At 36.5% G+C, this 24,740-nt stretch overlaps 1 protein-coding gene across 1 annotated transcript in view; it reads left to right on the forward strand.

Moving 5' to 3' along the window:
* The window catches only part of FAM160B1 (family with sequence similarity 160 member B1), a 45,347-nt gene extending 29,933 nt beyond the window's left edge, over window positions 1-15,414 (forward strand). The window contains exons 16-19 of the mRNA XM_008063406.2: window positions 5,586-5,729; window positions 11,468-11,608; window positions 11,962-12,065; window positions 12,168-15,414. Coding sequence (XP_008061597.2) covers window positions 5,586-5,729; window positions 11,468-11,608; window positions 11,962-12,065; window positions 12,168-12,273 — 495 coding nt within the window. The 3' untranslated portion in view covers window positions 12,274-15,414. The remainder of the gene's footprint in view (window positions 1-5,585; window positions 5,730-11,467; window positions 11,609-11,961; window positions 12,066-12,167) is intronic.
* The last annotated feature ends 9,326 nt before the right edge of the window (window positions 15,415-24,740 follow it).

Below are 24,740 nucleotides of genomic sequence, written 5' to 3' on the forward strand. Positions count from 1 at the left end.
CTAAATGGACAAAAATTGGAACCAATTCCCCTGAAAACTGGAACTAGACAAGGATGCCCACTCTCTCCCCTCCTGTTCAACATAGTATTGGAAGTCCTCTTTATAGCTTTTTTCACTGTAAAATGTAAAAAAAAAATGTGCTAAAAGAGACTCCTCCTTTAAGAAAAATTTGTATCAAGATAAAATTCAATATTTTAACTATTTTAAAGTTTACAATTCAACGGCTTTCAGTATATTCACAAGGTTATGCAACCGTCATCATTATATAATGCCAGAATATTTCTGTCACTTCAAAAAGAAAGCCTCTACAAATTAAGTGGACATTCCTCATTGCCACCTCCTCCTCCCCAACTCCCAGCACCAGGCAGTGACTAATCTACTTTATGTCTCTATGACTTTGTCTATTTTAGATATTTCACATAAATGGAATCGTACTATACATGGCCTTTTGTGTCTGGTTTCTTTTACTTGACATAATGTAGTCAAGATTTATTCATGTTGTAACAAACATCAGTATTTATTTTATTTTTTTATTTTTAGTTTGGAGAACAGATCTTCCTCTGTTGCCCAGGCTGAAGTACAGTAGCACAATCATAGCTCACTGCAGCCTCAAACTCCTGGACTCAGCTGATCCTCTTGCCTCAGACTCCTGGGTCGCTGGTTCTACAGGCTCATGCCACCACACCCAGCTGGGTTTTTGTTTGTTGGTTGGTTGGTTGGTTTTTGTAAAGATGAGGTCTTGCTATGTTGCCCAGGCTGGTCTGGAACTCTTGACCTCAAACAATCCTCTCACCTTGGCCTTCCAAAGTGTTGGGATTATAGGTATTAGCCATCCCCAATACTTTATTTCTTTTTATGACTGAATGATATTTCATTGCATGGATATTTTGTTTATTTATTCATCAGTTGATGGTCATTTGGTTTCTATTTTTTGACTATTATGAATACTTCTGCTGTGATGTAAATATTCCTTTAAAACTTTGTGTGTCAACATAGGTTTTCAGTTTTCTTGGGTAATGCTTAGCAGTAAAATTACTAGGTCACATGGTAACTCTATATTTAACTCTTTTTGAGGAAGTGCCAAACTGTTTTCCATAGTGACTGCACCATTTTACATTGCACCAGCAATGTTTGAAGTTTCTTATTTCTCCATGTCCTCATCAACACTTGTTGTTATCCTTTTTTTATTGTAGCCATCTTAGTAGGTATTAAGTGGTATCTCATTGTGGTTTTGATTTATATTTCATGAATGACTAATGATGCTGAGTACCACTTCATGTACTTAGCAGACGTTTTTATATCTTCTTTGGAGAATATCTTTTTAAATTCCTTGCCTGTTTTTTTGATCGGGCTGTTTTATTTTTTTGTTGTTAAGTTGTAAGAGTTCCTTGTGTAGTCTGCCTACTAGATATTCATTAGATAGATGATTTGCAAATGTTTTCTTCCATTCTAGGAGTTGTCTTTTCATCTTCTTCACAGTGTCTTTGGATACACAAAAGTTTTTAATTTTGGTGATGCACACCTTAAGTATTTTTCCCTTGTTCTTTTTTGTGTCATACCTGGGGTCCAGATTCATCTTTTTTACATGTAGATATCCAGTTGCCTCAGCACCATTTGTTGAAAAGGCTATTTCTCCTTTATTGACTATAAATGTAAGATTTATTTCAGGACTCTCAATTCTATTACTCTGACCCATAACTCTTTCCTTACCCCAGTACCACACTGTCTTGATTACTGCAACTTTGTAGTAAGTTTTGAAATTGAGTATAAGTCTTGTGATTTTGTTCTTTTTGAAGATTGTTTTGGCTATTTGGTGCCCCTTGCATTTCCACGTGAATTTTAGGATAACTCTGGCCATTTCTGGAAAAAAAAAAAAGTTGGAATTTTTTATAAGAATTGCATTGAATCTGTAGATCAACTGGAGTGATACCATCTTAACAATATTAAGACTTTGAATTCATGAATACAGGATGTCTTTCCATTTACTCAGGTTCTCTAATGTTGTTCAACAATATTTTGTAGTTTTCAGCACACAAGTCTTATACCCCCCTTCGTTAAACTTATTTCTACATATTTTATTCTTTTATGCTATTGTAAGTGAAATTGGTGAATTTTATTTTTAGACTATTAATTGCTAGTCTAGAAATACAGCTGATTTTTGTTTATTGATCTCGTATCCTGCAACTTTACTGAAATTGTTTAACCTTCTCCTGTTTAAAATTGTATCCTTTTTTAATGCTTCTGCAGTAGCATTCCTTTCTGTTCTGCTGCTTTTAGGTCTCAGTTGTGTTTTTTATTCTGTCCACAGGATGATGGTGTAACAACGCCCCCCCCCCCGAATATCTATCATTGGTCCTCCTTCTGTCTTCATTCCTTTGGCATTCTTGTGGTTTAGCATTCATCTCATGAATTCCATATCTGACCATCTATATCTGAAGTGTCTCCAAAGCTCTAGCCCCAGGTGTTTAGATGTTCATCTTGAACCTCAGACTTCATCTGTCCAAAGTAGAGCTTATCGTTGGTTTCTCCAAAAGTGCATATGCTTCTTTGTTTCCTGCTGTGGTCAGTGGCACATCCATCCTCCTGGTCACCCAAGGTTTGGACTTCAGAATTGTCCCGAATTCATTCATCTTCCATTCTTTGCTTCTAATCCATTGCCAAGTTATATCAGTTTTGCTCCTATCATACCTTTCCTGTCTATCTCCTTCCCCATTTTTACTTTCAGAATCCTAGTTTAAGTCTTTATCACTTTTTGCCTAGGATTACTGTAACCTCATAACTTGTCACATCAGCTTGTTCTTTCTGCTCAGAATCCATTAAAACATCAATCTGATTGAAGTGGCCCTTCTTCTCCTTTATTAACTCATAAAGTCTGAATACTTAGAGATCCAATCTTAGCATTCAGGGTCCTCTTGGATCTTCTCAGCCTGCCTTTTTATCTTTATTTCTTTGTATGACACTCTCTTTTTAAGTGTATGATTTACATGTTTTTATTGATGCTACTGTTTGCCTACAAGGTTTTCCTCGCTTTCATCTCTACCCATTGTCTGATATCTATATTTCTTCCCTGTCTTCAAGGTTCAGATTAAATGCCACATCTGGTTTATTCTCTTTACCCACTTTCTCTGCTCTCCTCCCCCAACAGTAAAAGTAGGAGCTCTTCTCCCCTTCCCCACTAGTGTAAAGGTAACTGCTCTTCTCTATACCTGTGGCATTATCTCTACGTCTTTTGTGGCCCTTTGTGTTTTCTTTCCTATATGGGGGGTATAAAGTAATATGTCTCTTCAGGGTAGGATTCATGCTTGATTTATCATTGAATCCCACAAAATATGTAACTCAGGGCTCTATACATTTTACAGAATCAATAGCTATTTAGTATTTGTTGGACAGATAACTAGAATAAAATTTTTCAAAATTTGAAAGTGAATTTCAGCCGGGCTTGGTGGCTCAGCCTGTAATCCCGCGCTTTGGGAGGCTGAGGTGAGTGAATTGCCTGAGCCTGCAGGTTCGAGACCCGCCTGGGCAACTTGGCGAGACCTCATCTCTACAATAAATAAAAAAAAATTAGCTGGGTGTAGTAGCGCGTGCCTGTAGTTCCAGCTACTCAGAAGGCTGAGGCGGAAGGATCTCCAGAGCCCAGCAGGTTGAGGCTGCGGTGGCCGGGAGCAGCCACTGCACTCCAGTCTGGACGACAGAGTGAGACTCCAACTCAAAAAAAAAAAAAACAACAAAAAAGTGAATTTCAAACATTGAAAATTCCAAGTTTTGACATTTCTCAAATCTGAAAAATACACTTTTTTTTTTTTTGGAGTTAGGGTCTCACTCTGTCATCCAGGCTGTAGTGCAGTGGCTCAATGCTTGCTCACTGCAGTCTCAACCTGTTGGGCTCAAGTGATCCTCCCATTTCAGCCTCCCTAGTATCTGGGACTATAAGTGTATGCCACCAAACCTTTTTTTTTCTAATGTAGACACGAGGTCTCACTATGTTGCCCAGGCTAGGCTCAAACTCCTGGGCTTAAGTGATCCCCCCAAAGTGCTAGGATTACAAGTGTGGGCCACTGCACCCAGCCTGAAATATATACATTTAATTTTTATTTAAATGCTCTGGATTGAAGTATGTCATTATATGTAATTAATTTGCATGTGCATATAGTTAATTCATAATACTTTAAGTCTAATTCAAGTACACATTACTATGTGAATAACTAGAGTAATGGGTTAGCAAGTTACATTCCTATAACAATCAAGTAATGACAATAAAAGTGAAAAATGCCTCTTAGTACCACCAATTTAGATTTTTAAACAGCTTTTATTCTTTCTGTAAAGTTTCTCTCATTTTCATTTTGTGATTACAAACACAATTATTATGATTGTTTCAGAAGTATTAGAAAGTATACAAAAGGGATTACAAAATTCTAGGTCAGAATTTCAGAGGTGTTAATGTAAAAATGATTTATTAAAAATTGAATGTAGTTTATATAGAAAATTGTGTATTGAAAGCCAAATAGTTTAAAGCTCTCAATATATTGCAATTGGCTTTTTAATTGTTTTGTATTTTTTTTTTTCTTTTAAAAGTTGAAGTTAAAGCTTCATGGTAAGAATATGTTCTGTTTTAATTTAAGGCAATTTCCAAACTAGAGATGTCAAAATAATTTTGCTTTATTGAATAGAAGTTTCTGAGGAGGGAAAGAACATGGAGGAAACCATGTTCTAAATGTCTTTTGTTTAAATTCGAGTAAATTGCATTTTGGGGAAGACTTAAAAATCATTTTTATTTTATCATATAGTCTTGTGCTTATAAAAATCCACAATATTTGTTCTAGTGATAACTATCTGTAGTAAAGGATCAATTTTTTTATTATTTCTAATCTGTCACAGACCAACACTTTAGCAAAATACAAAAAATGAATTAGTACTGTAGAAAAATGAAAAAGTTACAAAATGCATACCCTGATTGTTTTATTGTTAGGTTCAGCAGACATAAAACTGCTCAAATTGTTAAGAAAGTTTTAAAATGCTTGCTCTTGCTTTTTGTGCTCAATCATGGTGGATGGTAGCAAACAGTTTGAGGACCAGCAGTGGTCTGTGGACCACCCTTTGAGCAGCACTGTTTTATCCTATCATAACAGCATGCCTTGTGTGCTTTCAATTATAGATATGGCAGGCTTGCCTTCTCAGATAATGTGCATCTGCTCTTCTGTTATATGTAACATTTGAAAATAAAGTTGAAAACTTGGCTGTTTGCTTTTTAAATGTACCCTAAATCTATGAGGAAAATAACTAAAGTATTAAATTCCTTTAGAAAAAAAGAGCTTAAGCACAATTATTAAGGGAGATATTTTAGTAAAGCTAAAATGTGCCTTTTTTTCATCAACTTATATTGGTTACTGGTGACTATCATCTTACCTGTGCTCCTGGTCACAGAGATCTGAGCCATCTTTTCCACCTCTCCCTTGACCCCTCACACATAGCAGACATTCTGCATCCAAAATGTGTTTTTATGTGTCTAATTGAGGTAATCATTTCAATTTCATCTCAGTTTATTTTTGTTCTTCTTTAATGATCCAAATGTTCTTTTTTCCTAGTTCCGGGACTACTGTGCTATCTGCTTAAGATGGGAGTGGCCTGGCTCTCCGAAAGCATTGGAAAAGTGCAATTTAGAAGCAGCTTTCTTTGAAGGTCATTTTTTGAAAGTTTTATTTGACAGAATGGGGCGAATTCTTGATCAGGTAATACATTATAAAATACTAATTTTCGTAATATTTTATTACCATTTACTATGGGATCATCTCGAGTCTTAGTTTAGATCTTCAATAAAGTTACTTTTATTGTTTTCTTAGTTTTTCCACTGAGTGACTGTTTCATAAAGCTTGATTGCCAATAACTGGAGGGTTTCTGATGCTTTCTGTATGTTAAAAGCAGTTATTTGGCCTTACAGCTGTTACAGAATTGTATATTTTACTTCTCATTTTCAGCCATTGTCTTAACATCCTTTACATGTTTCAGAGGTAATTAGAGTGCTTTCCTTTTATTACTGACTGAGAAAGGCTTTTAGTTAGTACACTTAACAGATAGAGTAAGACTTGTTAAGCTCAATTCAGAAGTCTCTAAATGTCATTTCAAATGGAACCTTGAACACTCTAGTCTCATTAAAATTAAAGAACAGTATTAGATGAGCCTGCTTCATCAGACAAGAACTTTTGAATGATACTTATTTTTATAAGGGAGAGGTGAAATAAAAAAGGTTAATTTACTTCTTCAGAGGTGGATAAAAATCACCATCAGCTGGTGCATCGCTGTATATGCCTCATTGTTAGGAGAAATGAATTTGGGATTATGGAATCCCTCCTTCAGTGCTCATTGATATATGAAGTAATGATAGGACTTTGAAATGTTTTATATATTGGGATATACACGGGAAATAGAACACTTGGCATAATACTTTTCTCAACATAGAAAGTGAGTTAACCAATTTGGAATTAATTTTAAATTGTATGTTAAAGTACTTGTTCTTTTTTAGCATTTTAGTTAAATATCTATGTGGGCCTAGGGAATTTAAGAGAAATTTACTCTGTAAGTAGGCTGTCTTCAATAACCAGAAAGTATTTTACTAGGTTAGACTTAAGTCACTACTATTTCTGACAGTAATCAGGTCCTTTTTTCTCTTCTAATTTCTTTTTTTTTGAGTTGGAGTCTCACTCTGTCGCCCAGGCTGGAGTGCAGTGGCATGCTCACAGCCACCGCAGCCTCGACCTGCTGGGCTCAGGCAATCCTTCCGCCTCAACCTTCCAAGTAACTGGAACTACAGGTGCACACTACCACATCCAACTAATTTTTTTGTCATTTTTATTTATTGTAGAGACAAGTTCTCGCCAAGTTGCCCATGCTGGTCTCGAACCCCTGGACTCAGGCAGTCCTCTCACCTCAGCCTCCCAAAGTGCTGGGATTACAGACTTGAGCCACTGAGCCCAGCATTTTTTTTTTTTTTTTTAATTTTAAAGATATGGAGTACAATTCAGGATTTAGGTACACAAGTGGTCATCGTCTTTTAATCTCTTAACAGCATGTGCTGTATTTCTAATGCTTAGTTGTTTGTTTTAAACCTGACAACCAAGGTATATAAATCTGGCTATTAGTAGCTATTGCTGTGTAAACCTCATGGCTGTGTAAACCTCTTAGGCAGCTAGGATTCATCAGTTTATTATGTTTTTTGTGCTAGTTTGCCAGTTTGAATCTGATTTCATGAACAAGCAAGAGATATTAGCAATCAGTATAAAGACAGTAATCTTTAGAAATTCTGACCAAAAACACTAAAAAGGAATCTACATTTTAAAAAGTAGTTTCTGAATTGAATTGAGAGCGCCACTCTTGATCTTCATTATACTGAGCATTTTTTCATTAGTTTGTAGAGTGCAAAAGGATACATTGAAAACAGTGTATCCTGAAATGTTAAAATTCTTTGTTTTACCATATAACGCTTCACCATACAGAGCTGATTGATACGCTGTCTCAGTCATTGGTCCTATAACCCTATATTACGGGCAAGACAGATTTCTAGTGTTATTTTATACATGAGGAATCCTTAGTTTCAGTTATGTAACTTGTAGCTAGTAGGTTATGAAGCCCAGCCCAAAGCCTTTTGTCTTTAAAACCTTTGGGCCGAGCATGGTGGCACACATCTGTCATCCTAGCTACTTGGGAAGCTGAGGCAGGATCAGCTGAGCCAAAGAGTTCAAGGCTGTAGTGCACTATGATCAGGCCTAGGAAGTTTAAGAAAAATTTACTTTGTAAGTAGCTTGTCTTCAATAACCACAAAGTCAAAGAGATTATAATTTAGGAAGTATTTTACTAGGTAAAATATTACTAGTATTTTATTAGACTCAGTGAGTACTGTTTCTGACAGTAATCAGTAAAGAGATCAGGTCCTTTTTTTCTTTAAACCTCTTAGCAGCATGTGCTGTATTTCTAGTGTTTAGTTGTTTATTTTAAACTTCACAACCAAAGTATGTAAATCTGGCTATTAATGGGTATTACTAACAGCCACTGCACTCCAGCATGGGCAGCTTAGCAAGACTCCACTTCTAAATAAAACAAAGCAAAACTCTTGATTTTTTCAAGACTTTTTGGTAAGAATATTATATAGAATATATATATGATTTCAAAGATAACATATGGATCCCGGGGTGCTAAGCATTTTGGTCTAGTATCATTATCTTTCTTTCCTAAATTTTTTTGCTGAGGATGAGGTTTGCTGTTTATTGGTGACATCAGTGTACTTTTAAGTCTCAGTTTATTGTCTCAAAATTTAAACCTTATAATCAATGTGAGCTCAGTCAAAAAAAAAAATGGGCCAAGTCTATTTGACATGTCAGAGAAATTTAACTAGATTTCCTTTTAGGTAAATACCTTATAAGGTACAAAATACAGGGTTCCCACATAATAAACACTTAATAGCAACCCTGCAAAAAGCTACCTTGTTTTGAAGATGTTACCAGTAGGAGGTAGAGACCATGTCAGAGTACGAGGGGCAACCAGAAAAAACCAGAATTATCTTTTGGAGGGTGAGCCCCTTGTAGTATACTCTGAATTTGTTTCTCCATATCAAATTATTAACCAAAGGTTTTATCTGGAGGATTTAAAAAGGTTGTGCCACAAAATGCAGAAGAAATATCTCGAGTTGTGGCAAACAGGTGACTGATTTTTCCACCACGACAACGCACCTGCCCATACCACAAAGTGTTCAGCAGTTTTTGGCCAAAAACAGCATGACCCCCACGCCCCACCCTCCCTATTCACCCAGTCTCACATGAGCCACTTTTTTGTTTCCCTGGATGACGTTTTGCTGATGTGAAAGAGGTGAAACAAAAAGACAGAAGCACTAAAAGGCATCAAAATTGACATGTTCAAAATTGTTTTGAGCAGTGGAAAAGTGTCTCAATAGATGTATTGCATCAAACAGAGAGTACTTTCAAGATGACTGAAGTTTTAACATGTAAGAATAAATGCACAATTTTTTATAAATAAATTCAGGGCTTTTTGGGAGTTCTCTCTCATATAGTGAAACAATTTTATGTTGCTGAAACTTATTTTTATTTTTCACAGCATTAGGAAATAATGTGTCAGCCTTACATTTCTTAAACAATTTAAACCTAGATTTATGTTAAAATAAAGTTACAAACCAAAGTAACACCATACAGAAAAAATACAGTCTAAATAGTAGTGTCTCTTGGTTTAAAGCCAAATTGTATTAGGCTGTTTATCATAGGACCTACAACTGGCAGAACCTAGTGACCTAAAAGTCTTAACTACCTGAAGTGAAGAGTCGGTGTTATCAAATGGACTTAAGTTGTTTTTTAAACTCATTTTGTGCACATTTTTTTACCAAATGCTTTTTTAAAAAATTGATTGTTATAAATGCATCCTTTGTACATAAAATACAATTTAATGCGAATTTATTATTTATTAAGAGTTGACTCTTGGAGAAAGCTATTCTGTTGCAGATATTAAGGGGAGAGGGATGGAGAAAAGTTGGCTAATGGGTACAAAAATACAGTTAGATAGAAGGGATAAGTTCTAGCATTCGATAGCATGATGAGGAAATTACAACTAACAGTAATTTATTGTGTATTTCAAAGAGCTAGAAGAGAAGAATTGTAATGTCCTTTACACAAAGAAAAGATAAATGTTGGAGGTCATGGGTGTCTCAATTACCCTGATTTGATCATTACACATTGTATACATATAACAAAATATTACATGTACCCCCAAATATGTACAATTATGATATATCAAAAAAAACTCCACATATTATCAAGTAGAAGAATATACTCTTAAACTATTCTTTATTAGGAATATATACTTCTTTTCATTTATCTTGCTTAAAGATAGATTTTGAGAAAGAATGAATTGGGGGAAGTTTTTCTTTCAAAAATTCTATATCCATGAATCTAGTGGCAAGAAGAACTGAAATTGGACTTAAAGCATAGGACTTGAGAGTTTCTATTTGTATAACAAATCATATGTTCATCATAATCTTTGATATCTTTTTACATGTGCCCAAGCATTCTTCTCTGAATGCCAGAGATTCGCTTCTTAATTGGTATTCATTGTGAGCAAGGCTTTGAAAGCGCTCAGTAGCTGAGAGTAAAACATTCAGATTCCATAGCTAGTGTTAAACTAGGTCCCGACTCGCTCTCCCTTCACCATGCTGTAGCATCTATGTCTCACTCATCCCCATCCGGGTTCTCCGTAGCCTCCTCACTGTAGTGAGTTTTGTTTCAGCCGATCAGTTTCCTTTGGCTACTTAGAAGAAAACTGGAGTGGGTGGGAGCATTCTGTTGAAAGTCCTAAGCAGATAATAGCAGCTCTTTTTTGTATAGTGTGCTTTTTGCTTTGAAGTTAGCATAATCTGTAAAGCACTTTTGAGCTGTTTTCTATGAAGAGTAAGCAATTAGTATTCAAGCAAAACTGTGATATTACATACAAAAATGTATGAGGGGACTGTACACAGATGTACAGTTGTTTGGGGGAAAGTTAATGCTCATGCAGGAAACGAACTCTCTCTCACCACCACTGTAAAACTTCTTATTCACTCTGAGGCTTAGGACAGTCATTTTTACCCCAGGTGCTTTCATTGTATTGACAAGATTCTGTGATTTGACCTTATTTTACTCTATATATTCTTTTGGTAATTGGCAGTAGTTGAGTAATCTGAGGTGAGAAATATCACTGTAAAAATTGTATTACTATATTTAAAAAAGATGTAATCGTTCCCTTCTAGTTCTTTGGTCAGAAGCTCAATGTGCCCTCTGTTGTTTGTAATTAGTATTATATATGACACATTTGTGTTTTTTTATGACCTTTTGAAATGTCTCTTTTTGTTTGAGTTGGGAGCCTCAGTCTGTTGCCCAGGCTGGAGTGCAGTGGCACAGTCACAGTTCACTGCAGCCTCAAGTTCCTGGGCTGAAGGAATGCTCTCGCCTCGGTCTCCCAAGTAGCTGGGACTACAGCATGTGCCACCGTGCCCGGATAATTCTTTGTAGAGACTAGGTCTTGCTATGTTGCCTAGGCTGACCTCAAACTCCTGGGCTCAAGCAATCCTCCTACCTCAGCCTCCCAAAGTGCTGGGATTATAGGTGTGAGCCACTACACCTGGCCTCCCTCTCTTGAACTATTATATTGATGAAATCAACCTGCATAAAAGACATCCTGATTGTATCACATATTTGTCTTTTTGATATGTTTATATGAATGTTTTAAAAAACTTTTTTGTTAGGACTGTGATATATGAAATTTAAGATGATAGGAGCTAATTTAGTTGTAGATACTTTCATTGCAGAAGAGCATGTGGAGGGAGGAATAAGATGGTGGATTTTTTCCTTTCTTAGACGAATAGAAGTGATAAATTAGGTGCACAGGTATATACATTATTAATAATATCAAATGTCTTTTTTATACCTTTCCATAGCCATATGATGTAAACTTACAAGTAACCTCGGTGTTATCTAGACTTTCTCTCTTCCCTCATCCACACATCCACGAGTACCTGTTGGATCCTTACGTGAACCTTGCTTCTGGCTGTAGATCTCTCTTCTCTGTAATTGTCAGGGTGAGTTACTAGTTCTGTTATATTCTCTAGGATTGATAAACGTGTCCAATTAACATCTTAATATCATTGTATGTAATTAGTGTCACCCAGTGAAAAGTATGCCTGCTGTTTAAAAGTAATTATTATACAATCTGGATTATTTTACAGAATGTGGAGGAAAAAGAAAAACTCATTATTTTAAGTGATATATGTAACTTTTATACTTTAAAGAATAGGTATGAGTCCTTGGTCAAAGATGGTTATGTGAGTAGTGAAACATTATTTAGTAATAGAAAATGAATGTTTGTTTTTTAATGCTGAGAATTTTTATGGAGTTGATTTCAGGAACTGAGTTTCTTGTCTCTGTGATGCAGGTTGTTGGCGACCTTATGGTTCGAATTCAGCGAATTCAAGACTTTACTCCCAAGCTTCTATTAGTCAGAAAGCGATTACTTGGTTTGGAACCCGAAGGCCCTATGTAAGTTAGCCTTTTACATATTTTTTAAATCCAAAAACTTCACCAAACTTAACCATCTGCTGTTATCTTGAATTGACTTATCGTCTGCTTTTCCCTTGCCAGTATTGACCACATCACACTGCTAGAGGGTGTGATTGTGTTAGAAGAATTCTGTAAGGAGCTGGCAGCAATCGCATTTGTGAAATATCACGCTTCCTCCACACCATAAATAACATCTTTCAAGAAACCAGGGGAACAGAAATATTGTGTACATTTCATCAGAAGGGACTCAGTTCCACTCTGCCATGAGAGGATAAAAAGCCTTTTTAATGAAGTATTGCTGTAAACTGGACAGAACCATTAAGAACCTATTGAGTGGACATTCTTGGTAAAATGTTGTGTAATGTTGTTTTCATTGGCTTTATATAATGGTTCTCTATATAAAATTGCACATTGTTGAATCCAGGATACAATCAAAGGAACTTCAGGAAATAAGCCTTTCTAATGACTGTGTGAGAAGCTGTAAAATTTCTGATGTCATGACTTTGATGATATTTCTGTTATTTTAAAATCCTTTTAGGTAGCGAGGCATTTTGACATTCTTCGGGACTCAAATGCTTATATTCTTTTGGATTGATAAGTAGCAAAAAAAACCCCACTAATTTTATAACTTTTTAAGGTCAGAATTCTTATCAAACAAAATATGAAAAAAACTGTAAATGAGAAAAAGCATACAATTCAGGAGCCATCGAATGAATCGAGTTAATTATAGGAGATAAATGTGTAGATCAGTGTTAACTTTCTTCGGCTTTTCTAAGAATAACAATTTAATATGATAAAGAAATTATTAATTAATATATATATATTTTTTAAAGAAATGTTCTTTTACTCTTTTGTGCACATAGCCATGTTAGTGATTGATTTTTCATGTATGGGTCTCAGTTTATTTAAACTGTGACATTTTTGCAACAACATTGAATTTATGCTCATCATTGGTAGTGTTTGCTAAGATTGTATTTTTTAAGCTAATTAACATGTACTGGGGTTTTCCCTCTCTGAAAATTGCTTTATAATTTAATTTTCTTACTGAAATGCATAGTGTCTCCATGGGGAACTGATAACTCTTAGGCAGCAATCAACATGCCAATGGCCTCCTTAATGTTTACATTTTTTTCCCATTTTGTTCAGTCTTTCATTTTAAATGATTCTAAAGAGATTAAGCAAAACAGTCTTTTAAATGTCCTGTTTACATGTTAAAGGATTTGGGAAAATTGAGTATGTATGTGAATGGATACAGTGTAGGAACGCGTAGTTTAGCAAAGCTGTGCTGGGCACAGTGTACTTGTACTTCACTGACAAAATGGTGTTTGCTAGTCCACTTTCTCTTTTTCCTTTAAGTGATTCTTGTCACTCAAATACTGCTTTTGAGCTATTGTTTGTTTGTTTGTTTGTAGTCGAAAGGTTAAGCAGCAGCACTTTTCTCTTTATCTTTTCATTTACTGATATTTGGGGGAGCAGACTATCAAAGTTCCAGCTTGAAAGGAACTGTCTACCCCTCCTGGGAATACGTTATGTAGCGTGTTTGCATATATATGTTGCGTGTTGTGTGCACAGAAGCATGTTTTTACACCTCTGCTCATTTTGTCGTATTAGCTTTTCTGATGTATTTTATAGTTAGTTTTTACTATTTATTAAGAACAGAATATCACAAGATTCTGAATAGTCTCAGCTCTAGAATGTTTACCACTGTTAAAATAACAAGAAGCCTAAATTTATAATGCATTGCAAATCTTTGTTAGCTCATTCCAAGGTGTTTAAGTAAAACAATGAAAAAACAAGAGTAGGAGATGGTTACTTCATGCAGGATTTTCTGTAAGTGATTATGAATGATGGGAAAGCATTTTTCAGTTGTATCTTTTGATCACTTCATGTGAGGAATACTGTAACATCTCCATTTTTAGATGTAGTAACTGTCGACTTTGATGTACATGTATTTAAAATAAGACATTAAGAGATATTAAATATTTCTTAGTGTTTCCATAGTGCTCTGTAGATGTAATAGCGATGATGTTACCTCTCAAACCAAATACTCTTTTATCCTTGATTTCACTATGGGACCTTACAGCTAATCCATGAAACCAAGTCCGGAAAAGCTTTAACTCTTATATTTGTGTTTGTGTATGTGTATGCTGCTCCTGAAAATATAATTTTTCTAAGTTATTATAATGACTTTGATTTGTAGTCAGCTAAGGCTTAGGTTAAGTTTGTTTCTCTTCTAAGTTTCTTTTTTTCTTTCTTTCTTTTCAAAGTTAGTTCAGATGTAGAGCCAGCACAAGTTTTCACCGAGTTGAATTTGTGAAACATCATACAACATCACTAGTCTTTTTCTTACTGTCTGCCGAAAGCTGAATATTTCTATTACTCAGTACTTATAAAAACAGTGTCTAAAATGCACTATGTTGGGTGGAAAGTACCACCATAACAGTCAATTGCCATAGCAAGTTCCAAACTGAATTTTAGCCTTGCTTCACATTTGTATCAATAGGTGTGCACAATTTTAAGAAACTTCTCAGAGTATAGTCTTTGGGTTTTAGTTATGAGCCACATTCTTCACTTGATTTAACTCAAATTTGTCTTAGCCAATTATCATTGTAGTAGTCACATTATAACTATGTAACATTCTCTTAATGTATCTGTGCAATATGGAAGCTATGAGTGGATTCAAAGCTTTTTGATTTAACTGTACATTATTGTATGTGTACGTGTGTGTATATATGTATATATATATATAAGGACCAAAATTCTTAGCTCGCTTACACTGTTGCTAGTGTAAAGATTGTTACACTTAATTTTACAGGGCACAAATTATGGAATTACTTCATAAATTCATGGTAACCTATTTCCATAAATTATTGCATTAATATACAATTACCATTTAATTATGAAGTCCATAGGTATTAACAGAAGAAGTTGCAGTGAAGTGCTGAAATCACAAAGTACATGTCAATTTTATTTTGGGTTGTACAATAAATTGAAATATGCATGCCATCATGACACTTGATGTGTTAAAACATGGTAGATAATCATATTCTGGGCCCTGTAAAATAGTGTTACTGTAATACGCTGTTTTGCCTCCTGCCTTGTTTACATTAAACAGAGGATATTTGGTAAATTTTTCTATTGAACGTTGTGTAGGTTACTGACAGTGTTATCAGTGTCTGGAATTCTTGGGCTGTGGAGAAATTCTTGAGACAGTAATTGTGTACCTACTCGCTTTTCAAAGGAAGTTGTGATCAAGTTCAACTTTTTGTGCTAACAATGCATGCAGGACTAAGAGGGAAAAATCTAAAAAATAAATAATGTAATGTAAGCAAAATGTATTCTTACATTTTTGTAGAATTCTAAACAGAAACATTTTATCCAATGATAAATCTCAAACAACGATGCTTAATTTTTTCCACCCTTAACAAACAAAGGAATATGGCACTCTACAATCAGTGGGTCACTGTAGTATTGATTCTAGGGAGAGAACAAGAAGAAATAGGTTAATATTTGTGGAGGAGGAATGTATAATTTGTAAAATTCCCCTGGGTAAACCTCATATATTCCCTACCTCCCTCAATAATCACTGCCCAGAAGGAAAGAATGTTTATGCAAGTCTCAGAAGAACAATTTATTCTAAGAATTATTTCTTAATATTTTTCTAACACACATAAAAACTTTTCTTTGTAGCTGACATTTAAAACAATTAGAGTCTAGACTTAGTGTATTCACTGGAGTATTTGCTAAAGTTCCTTAATTGGAAATTGAAAGAAACATGTAATACATGGCACAACCAGAAAGAGAAAAATCTAGTTATTGATTCCAACTACCCAAGATTCTTTTCAGCCAGTCAGTGTTATTCAAAGTAGCTTTAGAAGGAAATAAAGAGGATAATATGTTGAAGGAATGGAGGAGGCAGGGCTTAGGCATTAGAGAGTTGAAATTACCATCCTTTCCCTGAGCTACTTCAAAAGAAAACTGCATTTTTAGAATGCATAATGGGATCCCCAGTCCAAAACCTGCTTCAAACTGCTGTTAAGAATTTGGCAGTGTTTTATCTGGAAAACTAGTAATCCCAAGGGAATTTAAAGAATTAACATAAAATTGTTGAAGCTGAGCAGGAGTAACTCAAAGCGATACCTCTTTTCTAAAAAAAGCTAGCAAAAACATAGCATGCCAGTTTATTTAATGCCGAAGGATACAGAAGAAATTTAATGTGTTTTAGTTGGTCTTGGGCCAACAAAGTAAGTTGTCGCCTATGGGCTACCTTGTAGAAGATCAGTTTTTAACTTCATATATATCCCTACTATCTGCCTCAGAGAGATTCATCTAAGCCTGTTCAATGTACCCTCTCTACTCTTATTAGTTTGGCTATTGTGTGCATTAGAACGTTGTGTTACGATATTTCTAAAAATGTATCAGGAATGTGACACTCATTTCCTCCAAAAACAAAACAAGAATTTTGTTTATTTAACAAATATTTATTGAGAACTTTTCTATGAACTAGGCATTAAGGTACTAGGAAAACAAGAAGAAGCAGTTTCGGCTTCTTCAGTTACCATCTTGGTAGTAGTTCAGATAAATTACAGTGTACGTTGGTGAACCCTACTAGAGAATCAACCCAATTGACATTAGCACTAGGGCAAGTAAGTAATGTGGCAGTCATCTAAAAGGGAAAGTTTGAAACTTGAGGATTGATTCAATTATATTCTTCCTTTCGGGATATGCCAGGTATTCTCAGAAGTGATGACCATATAAAAGTCAACCTGGCAAGACCTGGAAACTTCTGTGTACTATTGTATTTGCTATGTTTCACGGTTGCTTTCCACTTAATTCTGAGATTGGTATACAGCACCAGCCTAAACAGTAGTGCTTTTGGTCTCATGTTTTCTCAGTTGATGACTAGTAATTAGCTCTTCTGATACACGATTTCCATCTAGAACTATTATAGAGAGAGAAGGAAAATAGTCCATTGAAATATTAAAACTAAAAGATTTAATTGAACTTTTAAAACAACCCAAAGATTAGGTATAAGATTTAGTTGAGCTAAAATATTTGTAGAAACAAACATTTCTACTTACTTTGATTAATTCAGCACTCTTTTGACAACGTTCTTTATGTTTGCCTGGGTTGGGGCACAAAGCAGCTGCATACCAACCAAGGCTGATGGAAGCAGTAGAGACAATTCAGAAGCCACTTCAGGACCTGTATAAACAGAGATAGGATGTGTAAGATTCCCCTGGATTCTACCCTACAGCTCCCACTCATTCTGAAATTTAAGCCCGGGGCCAGACCAGAAGGCAGGTGGACAGACCAGGGCTTATACCTGCCTGGGAGCACTTTGAAGAGACATGGCATCTGTTTCCTTCTTACCCAGTCTTCTTGAAGTATCCTTAAGGAATGACCTCATCTCCCAAGTGAGTCTAAGGAAATAAAGAAAATTCAGTGTGTTTTATAATTTTATGTTAGGTCACTTTGCTCTTAGGAGGTGAGAGTGAGGAGAGAGAAGACATGATTTTGGTAGCTGTTCATTATGGTACCCATGTTGGAGGTGCACTCATTTGCATGGTGGTCATGTTACCAGTAGCAAGTTCTGCTCATCACTTGCAGGCTGAAGTGAACAAGCATGAGAGATACAGGAAGGAAGATGATTTTATTCCAAAAACCAGCAGATGGGGAAATAATCAGGCTCATGCCTCAAAAGAATTCAAAATTTTAGGCTGAGGGATGGGGATTTTAAAGGGAAAGAGTGAAATGAGTATCTGGAAGCAGTACAGGGAACAGATTTTGTTTTGATGGTTATCTTGAATTGTCCAGCTGGAGAGCTAGCTGATACTATCATGGGTCTCCCTACTCTGTTATTCCAAGGTCAGGCTTTGGAATTTCTCAGGTACACAATTGGGTTAAAAAGAAAAATAAATCTTTAAAGTGTAGGCTAAGAGAGAAAAAAGCTTAAAACCATTTCTCAAAAGCTAAAATGAAATGCTCTGTTATAATAATGCTATTTATTCCTAACAAAATGTTTAATTCCAATAATTTGGTAAAGGCGTCAGGGATAATATTCAGTTTAGAGGCTTCAAAAAAGCCAGGAACACATACTGGGTCTAACAGACCATGCTCTCTTTAAGCTTGAGAACTATAACCAGAATTGCAAGCTTGAAGAGCTAGATGTGGTTCAGAAAAAAGAAAAAGTGACATACCCAGCCTGTGAGATTAGGGAAGACAAGCCAAAGCATCTCTGAGGCTATTATTGCCTCAGGCCTGTAATTTATGAGTAAGGAATCATAAAATCAATTTTCCTATAATGCAGAAAGATGAGATGACACACAAATTCACTATAGTCTGGATAAAGCTATATTTCAGCTCCCTGAAGATGAGATTCATTTATTTAATAACATGAGAAATGTATTCCTTATTCCACTCACAAGTAGAATAGCATGTAGGGTTTTAATTGATTAGACTTCCCAAGAGAACCATGTACTGAAGATTTCTAGAGGGAAACAAATTAGCTGTTCCTTAAACATTATTCTTCCGTGTTTAAAGTATGCTTTTCTACTTTAAATCTCTTTATCCTGTTGCTCTTATCAAAAATATAACAAGTCACAGAGCATTTTATGGTTTTATAGTCTTTGTTGGCTGCTTCAGTTATTTGTCCTGTGATCTTTATTGCCATTCTCTTTTAGAAATGATGAGAAAATAGATAATCTTTTTCTTAAACTGCATTGTTGCTGGGCTCCAACAGAATTGGAAGTTGAGAAGAAAACGTCTACTTTTAGGACAAACTTTTACCCCTATAGTACATGTATCTTGGACTCTTTGATAATAAACAGGTTCCATTTTATAAGGACTTACATTTTTCATAAAATGATCCAGTGTCATGCAGCTTCAAGTAAGCCTTTCCCTGAAAATACTGTTGGCAAGAATACATGTGACTCATTGGAATTTGGGTTCAAAACCACATCCTAAAAATAATAAAAGCTATAAATGCAAATGTGCATAGCAGTTTCTGGGTGTTTTTCTTTGGAATTTGACATTGAAATAAAAAATAATTTTGCACAGTTTTTAATGGCTGGAGTTTTCATGCATAATGTGTCATTGATATTCACTGAGCTCTAAATATTTCAGAGAAATTACTCAGAAATTGCTGATAATACATCTTGCAAAGTAGTGTTGCTCATTATAATTTTTATTTCAATGGAAAGGCAAAGACTAGGGAAGTATAATTAATTGACATAGATAATTCTGGGCTGAGTATTTCAATATCAACACCATTTTAAGGCCATTATTAGAAGATTTTTGTCCTTGTTATACAGTTGCCAATGCCACACTCTAATACAAGACCATTGTATTTTGGTCTTTCCTCCAGTGATCTGTGTAATCAATCATTCAACTAATATCGTTAACTTCTTAGAGCAGAAATCCTCACTGTCAACCTTATTTGGTTAAGAAAGATGTTGAAAGGTACAAATGATGGAATTTTCTACTAATTCTTGTGTTATTTTTAGAAAGACTTTGCAAGTTTCTCAGACCCTACATGATATTCTTTATCTGCAGACTCTTCAGAAATCCCCACATAACCATGGAAGCTGATCCCTGCCGCTTAACAATGATTTTTTTAAAAAGATATTGTATAGGAGCAGTTGAGCCACCCACAGTACCTCTATTTATCAAACCACTGACAGTAAGAGGCTACTCCACTTATAGAAAGGCAGGCTCCACTCGCCTGATATGACTTTTCTAAATGATCCTGCTTGGAGTGGAAAAAACTTTCTTGCTAGCTACATAAAACATGATAATTGAATGCTGTTGTAGATGTTGAAGTCTGAGGTCCAAAATGTATTGTTGCAAGGACGTAGTAATGTCATCCCTGATGTTCAGCAAATGTTTACTAGATCCTGCAGGGCTCTGATGAGGGAAGAGGATTTCAATACATGCCTATCTTCGAGAGCTTTGCTTTTTAAAATGGAGGGGCTAAGGCAAACTCACAGTGGCTCATTAAGCTGCTATCCTTCAATTCCAAATCTACTTTTTTAGGTTCTGCTTTGTGTGACTGGGCTGGAATTCTATAAACTAGATTTCCCCCTTACTAACAGGCTTTTTACAAGGTTTTGTGGATCGGGGGATCCAAAGGGAGAAGGGGAAACGGGGAAGAAGGAACTTCCTTCCTTTGTTCCTGTGTCAGAACCACCTCAGCAATGGGTTCACAGTAGTTGGTTTTACTTTTTCTTCTTTTTTTTTTGAGAGAGACTAGGTCTGTCTCACTATGTTGCCAATGCTGGAATGCAATGACTATTCACAGGTGCTATCATTGTGCACTGCAACCTTGAACTCTAGTACTTAAGAGATACTCTGATCTCAGTCTCTCAAGTAGCTAGGACTACTGGCATGTGCCACCAGCCTTGTCAGGTCTCTCAAAGGCAGCAGTAGCAGCATGGCAGGTTCCCTCTCAGAGCCCTGAGTTCCAGATTTCCAGGTTATCATGAGTGGTGCAAGGTCAGAGATCCGGGCCCATGCACATTTGTCTTTCCACAGTGTCAGACTTTTACTGATGCTATTTCAATCATAAAAACCATGAGCTACATGGAGTTCCCAAGAAGGCAATTCTCCTTGGTACATTTTGTTCTCTTGATAGTCAGAGTTGTGGGCACACAGGCTCAAACCACTCCACAAGTCAGTCAGTATTGAAAACCATACATAATAGTATACTTAATATATAAATGTTATAGATTAAACATTCTGCAAATAAACATTTAACATCAAGAGAAAGGGATAGGAATGAGGGTTAACGAACCAGCCTGGGGAGAGTTGGCATGATGCCTTTTAAATGTAAACATCTAAAAAAATAAAATTAATAGAATGTAAACATCTAGCTGGGTATGGTGGCTCATGCCTGTAATCCCAGCACTTTGGGAGGTGGAGGTAAGAGGATTGCCTGAATCCAGGGTTTCGAGACACACCTGGGCAACTTGGTGAGACTTTGTCTCTACAGTAAATAAATAAATAAATAATTAGCCGGAGGTGGTGGTGCATGCCTGTAGTTCCAGCTACGTGGAAGGCTGAGGTGGAAGGATCACCTGAGCCCAGTGGGCCAAGGCTGCAGTGACTTTGAGTGTGCCACTGCACTCCAGCCTGGGTGACAGAGTGAGACTCCCCAAATAAATTAAAAAATAGATAAAAATAAAATGTAAACATCTGGTCAACCCGACCGACTTGGACATCTGACTGACTTGTCAATTTGGCCATCTTTTTCTAAGACAGAGTTACCTATGTTTAAGGTGCTCTATACGCAGGACTCTTCCCCCAAACTTCTAGGTCTGTAATGCCAGCCTTTGTTCTCTGAGCCCTAGTGGTGGTAGTTGCTTCCTGGATTATTTCTGAATGACCTCAGTGAATGACCTGCTTTCCTCATTCAGCCCTCCAAGATTGGTGTAACCAATTCCTGTATGAAATTCTCTCTGCTGAAATCTCTGCTACATAGTTTCTATTTTCCTGACTAGAGCTATCTGAGTGGCAGCAGCTTCCACTGTTATCCCCAGCCTGAGGAGGAGAGTGTCCACCACAGAGCTTTCCAAGGAGGCTGGTACTGCCCTCATTAATATATTTCTTGATACCTTGGTGAAGAGATTGTCATCTGAACCTTATCAGAAGATATGGTCAGGTATTCATGCCCCACACAAATCTATATTCCTATCTGCATAAATCTATGGATTGTTTTTCTACGTTACTTCAGGAAGTTCTGGCATCTCAGCTCATTGAATGTAGGCCACCAATAAGTACCCATTTTGTCAGATCAAGCAATAAACTGCTAGAGCCACTTCCAGCTGGATAAGCTAGCATATTAAATCTGGATTCTCTGATAAGTACACCCAAGTCCATACATTTGGCTGATTTAATGTTATATTTTATCTTTCTGTGCACCTCCTCACAATAACCTCCAGATTCCTGCCTATATCAATTAGCAAGATGCTGTCATTGTTTTGGAATAAAAACTAATTCTTCCCAGGTCAGACTTTATTTTTTCCCCTGGAACATGCAGAGATCTGACTTCAATTATAGACCTGGAAATCAAAAGCTTCCACTAGCTGAGAGGCCTTGGGTTCAAGATTTTCAGCTTCATTGAGTCTACCCATATGTGGCCATTCAAGTGTCCCACTCTCCCAGTCATTGCATTTTCACAAAGAGTCATGGCAAGTCTATGAATTTTCACTGTGATTCTATAACCCACATTGTGATTCTGTAAATTGTGCTCATATTTTTATGTGAGATTGGCCCTATGACTAAAGAAATGAAGTTATTTCAAGGCTTCCATAGAATCTCTGGTTCTGTGTCTTGGACTTGAATTTTTCTTTTTTTTTCAGAAACAAGGTTTTGCTATGTTTCCCAGGCTAGTCTCAAACTCCAGGTCTCAAACAATCTGCCTGCCTTGACCTCCCAAAGTGCTGGGATTACAGGTGTGGGCCATCACGCCAGGCCTGGACTTGAATTTAAAAGTTTAAAATCCAGGCAGGAATAGTGTCTCATCCCTGTAATCCCAGCACTTTGGGAGGCTGAGGCAAGTGGTTTGCTTGAGTCCAGGGGTTTTAAACCAGCATGGGAAACTTGGCAGGACCTCACCTCCATAATAAATCAAAAAATAGGCCAGGCATGGTGGCATGCCTGTAATACCAGCTACTTACTTGGAAGGCTGAGGTGGAAGGATTGCCTGAGTCCAGCAGGTCAAGGCTGTAATAGCCGTGATCATGTCACTGTACTCCAGCCTAGGCTACAGTTAGACTCTGACTCAAAAAAAAAAAAAAAAAAGTTAAAAATCCTGAGCTAATAATTTCCTTTCTATAAACTTTCCAGTTGGTAATACATCCCAGTCCAATACTTTGTAGTCATTAATTACTGCCATAATGAGGGTAGCCAAGGGACAATAACAATTTACATCTATTGTCTTTTTCATTCTCAGTCTGTATAAAAAACTATATGGTCCCACAAGGCACTTGTTTCAGTAGGCATTTCACATCAATCAATCACTGGTGATAACTTAATCACTGTGCCTCTGCATGCAATGGAATACTATTAATAGTATAGCATTTCCCATTGAAAAGAACTCAACCCAGCATTTAAGGCCAAAGAGGTAATCAAATCAATCCCCAAAACCCATCTATCAGGGTTTGTTTCCCGGTACCAAGCAATATAACAGTCAGAATTAAGTTAGGAAAACAAAAAAGTACACAAGGCACTTCAGCAGAGAGAATTTACACAAGGAATTGGATGTTGGAGGGCTGAATGAGCAAAAGAGGAATATTAGTGTAACCCAAAGCTAAAAGCAGCAGGAGGCAGCACCTCTTTAAAGTTGGGGAATTCAAAGAGAAGAAGTCGAGTTATCAGAATTTAGAAGGCCAGGGAATGGGCATTGCGGCACAGGAGCTCAGACCTTTGCAGCAGTCCTTGGACTGTCCTTATTTTTGTTGATCTTGGTGGTTTTGAGGAGTATTGGTCCAGCATTTTGCAGGATGTCCCTCAATTGGAATTTGTATGATTAGACTGGGATTATGGGTTTTAGGGGGAAAGTATAGAGAGATGAAGTGCCATTTCATCACATCGTATTAAGAATACATACTGTCAACATGATGCTGACTTTCATCCCCTGGCTGAGGTAGTGTTTGTCAGTTTTCTGTCCCTCCCTTCTATTTCCTTTATTGCACTCTTTGGAAGCAAGTCACTGTGAGTAGCCCACATTTCAAAAGCGTGGAGTTAGTACTATACTTTTTTGAGTGTGGAGTATGTACCTAAATTGTTTGGAATTATTCTGCAAGGACGATTTATACCCTCCCCCTATTTATTTATCCAATCATTTATATCAATGTAAACTCAGGGGTCTTAATTTTATACTTTGGGTTATAGCCTAATACTACTTCATTGATTTTGCTGTTCAGTTTGTCCCAACTTCGGCCTTTGGGAGCTCTTTCAGTTGGTTCCTGTGTCTCTTTGATGTATCCCCATCAACGCAGGGGTTTTTTGTTCATTTGTTTGTTTTTGAGTACATCCATACATTTGGGGACTACAAAATACTCCCAAGTCATCGCCTATATTTTCTGCCCCAATCCTGGAATCAGCCATTTCTCCGAGATGCATCAGGGCCATTGTAAAAACTGTTCTGCAGCAATGTGTTGACTTGGCATCCTGCTTTGCATCCAAATAGCCTAGGAAAGGCTCTTGGTCTCCATGTATGGTATTTATCATGTCCTTCCAACCTAAGCATTCTTAAGGCTGCAGGATATTGGTAGGCTATCAAAACCATCCAGAATGAGTGGAGACTGGGAAGAGCAGTGGAGACAAGTAAACAGAAGGGAAACCTCCATAGTCACACAACAGACTTCCATTTTAGACTATTTATGTTATTTCCAAAGGAATCTTACACCGACAGATTCAAAAGACGTTATTCAAACTATAGTTATATACCTGTGTCCCATTACTTATTACATTAGGAATGATCATATTTACAAATCCTGCACTTAGCTAGTAACTAGAATAATTATATTGCATTATCTCTTTTGTCCTAAAAAGATTAACTTGCTAATGATAAGCACTTATACTGAGCTACAATTGAAAAAAAAAATTTTTGAGGTAGGGTCTCACTCTGTTGCCCAGGCTGGAGTGCATTGG

This window comes from Carlito syrichta, unplaced genomic scaffold, assembly GCF_000164805.1.
Source record: "Carlito syrichta isolate Samal-C Ts95f unplaced genomic scaffold, Tarsius_syrichta-2.0.1 Scaffold306834, whole genome shotgun sequence".
Taxonomy (NCBI): domain Eukaryota; kingdom Metazoa; phylum Chordata; class Mammalia; order Primates; family Tarsiidae; genus Carlito; species Carlito syrichta.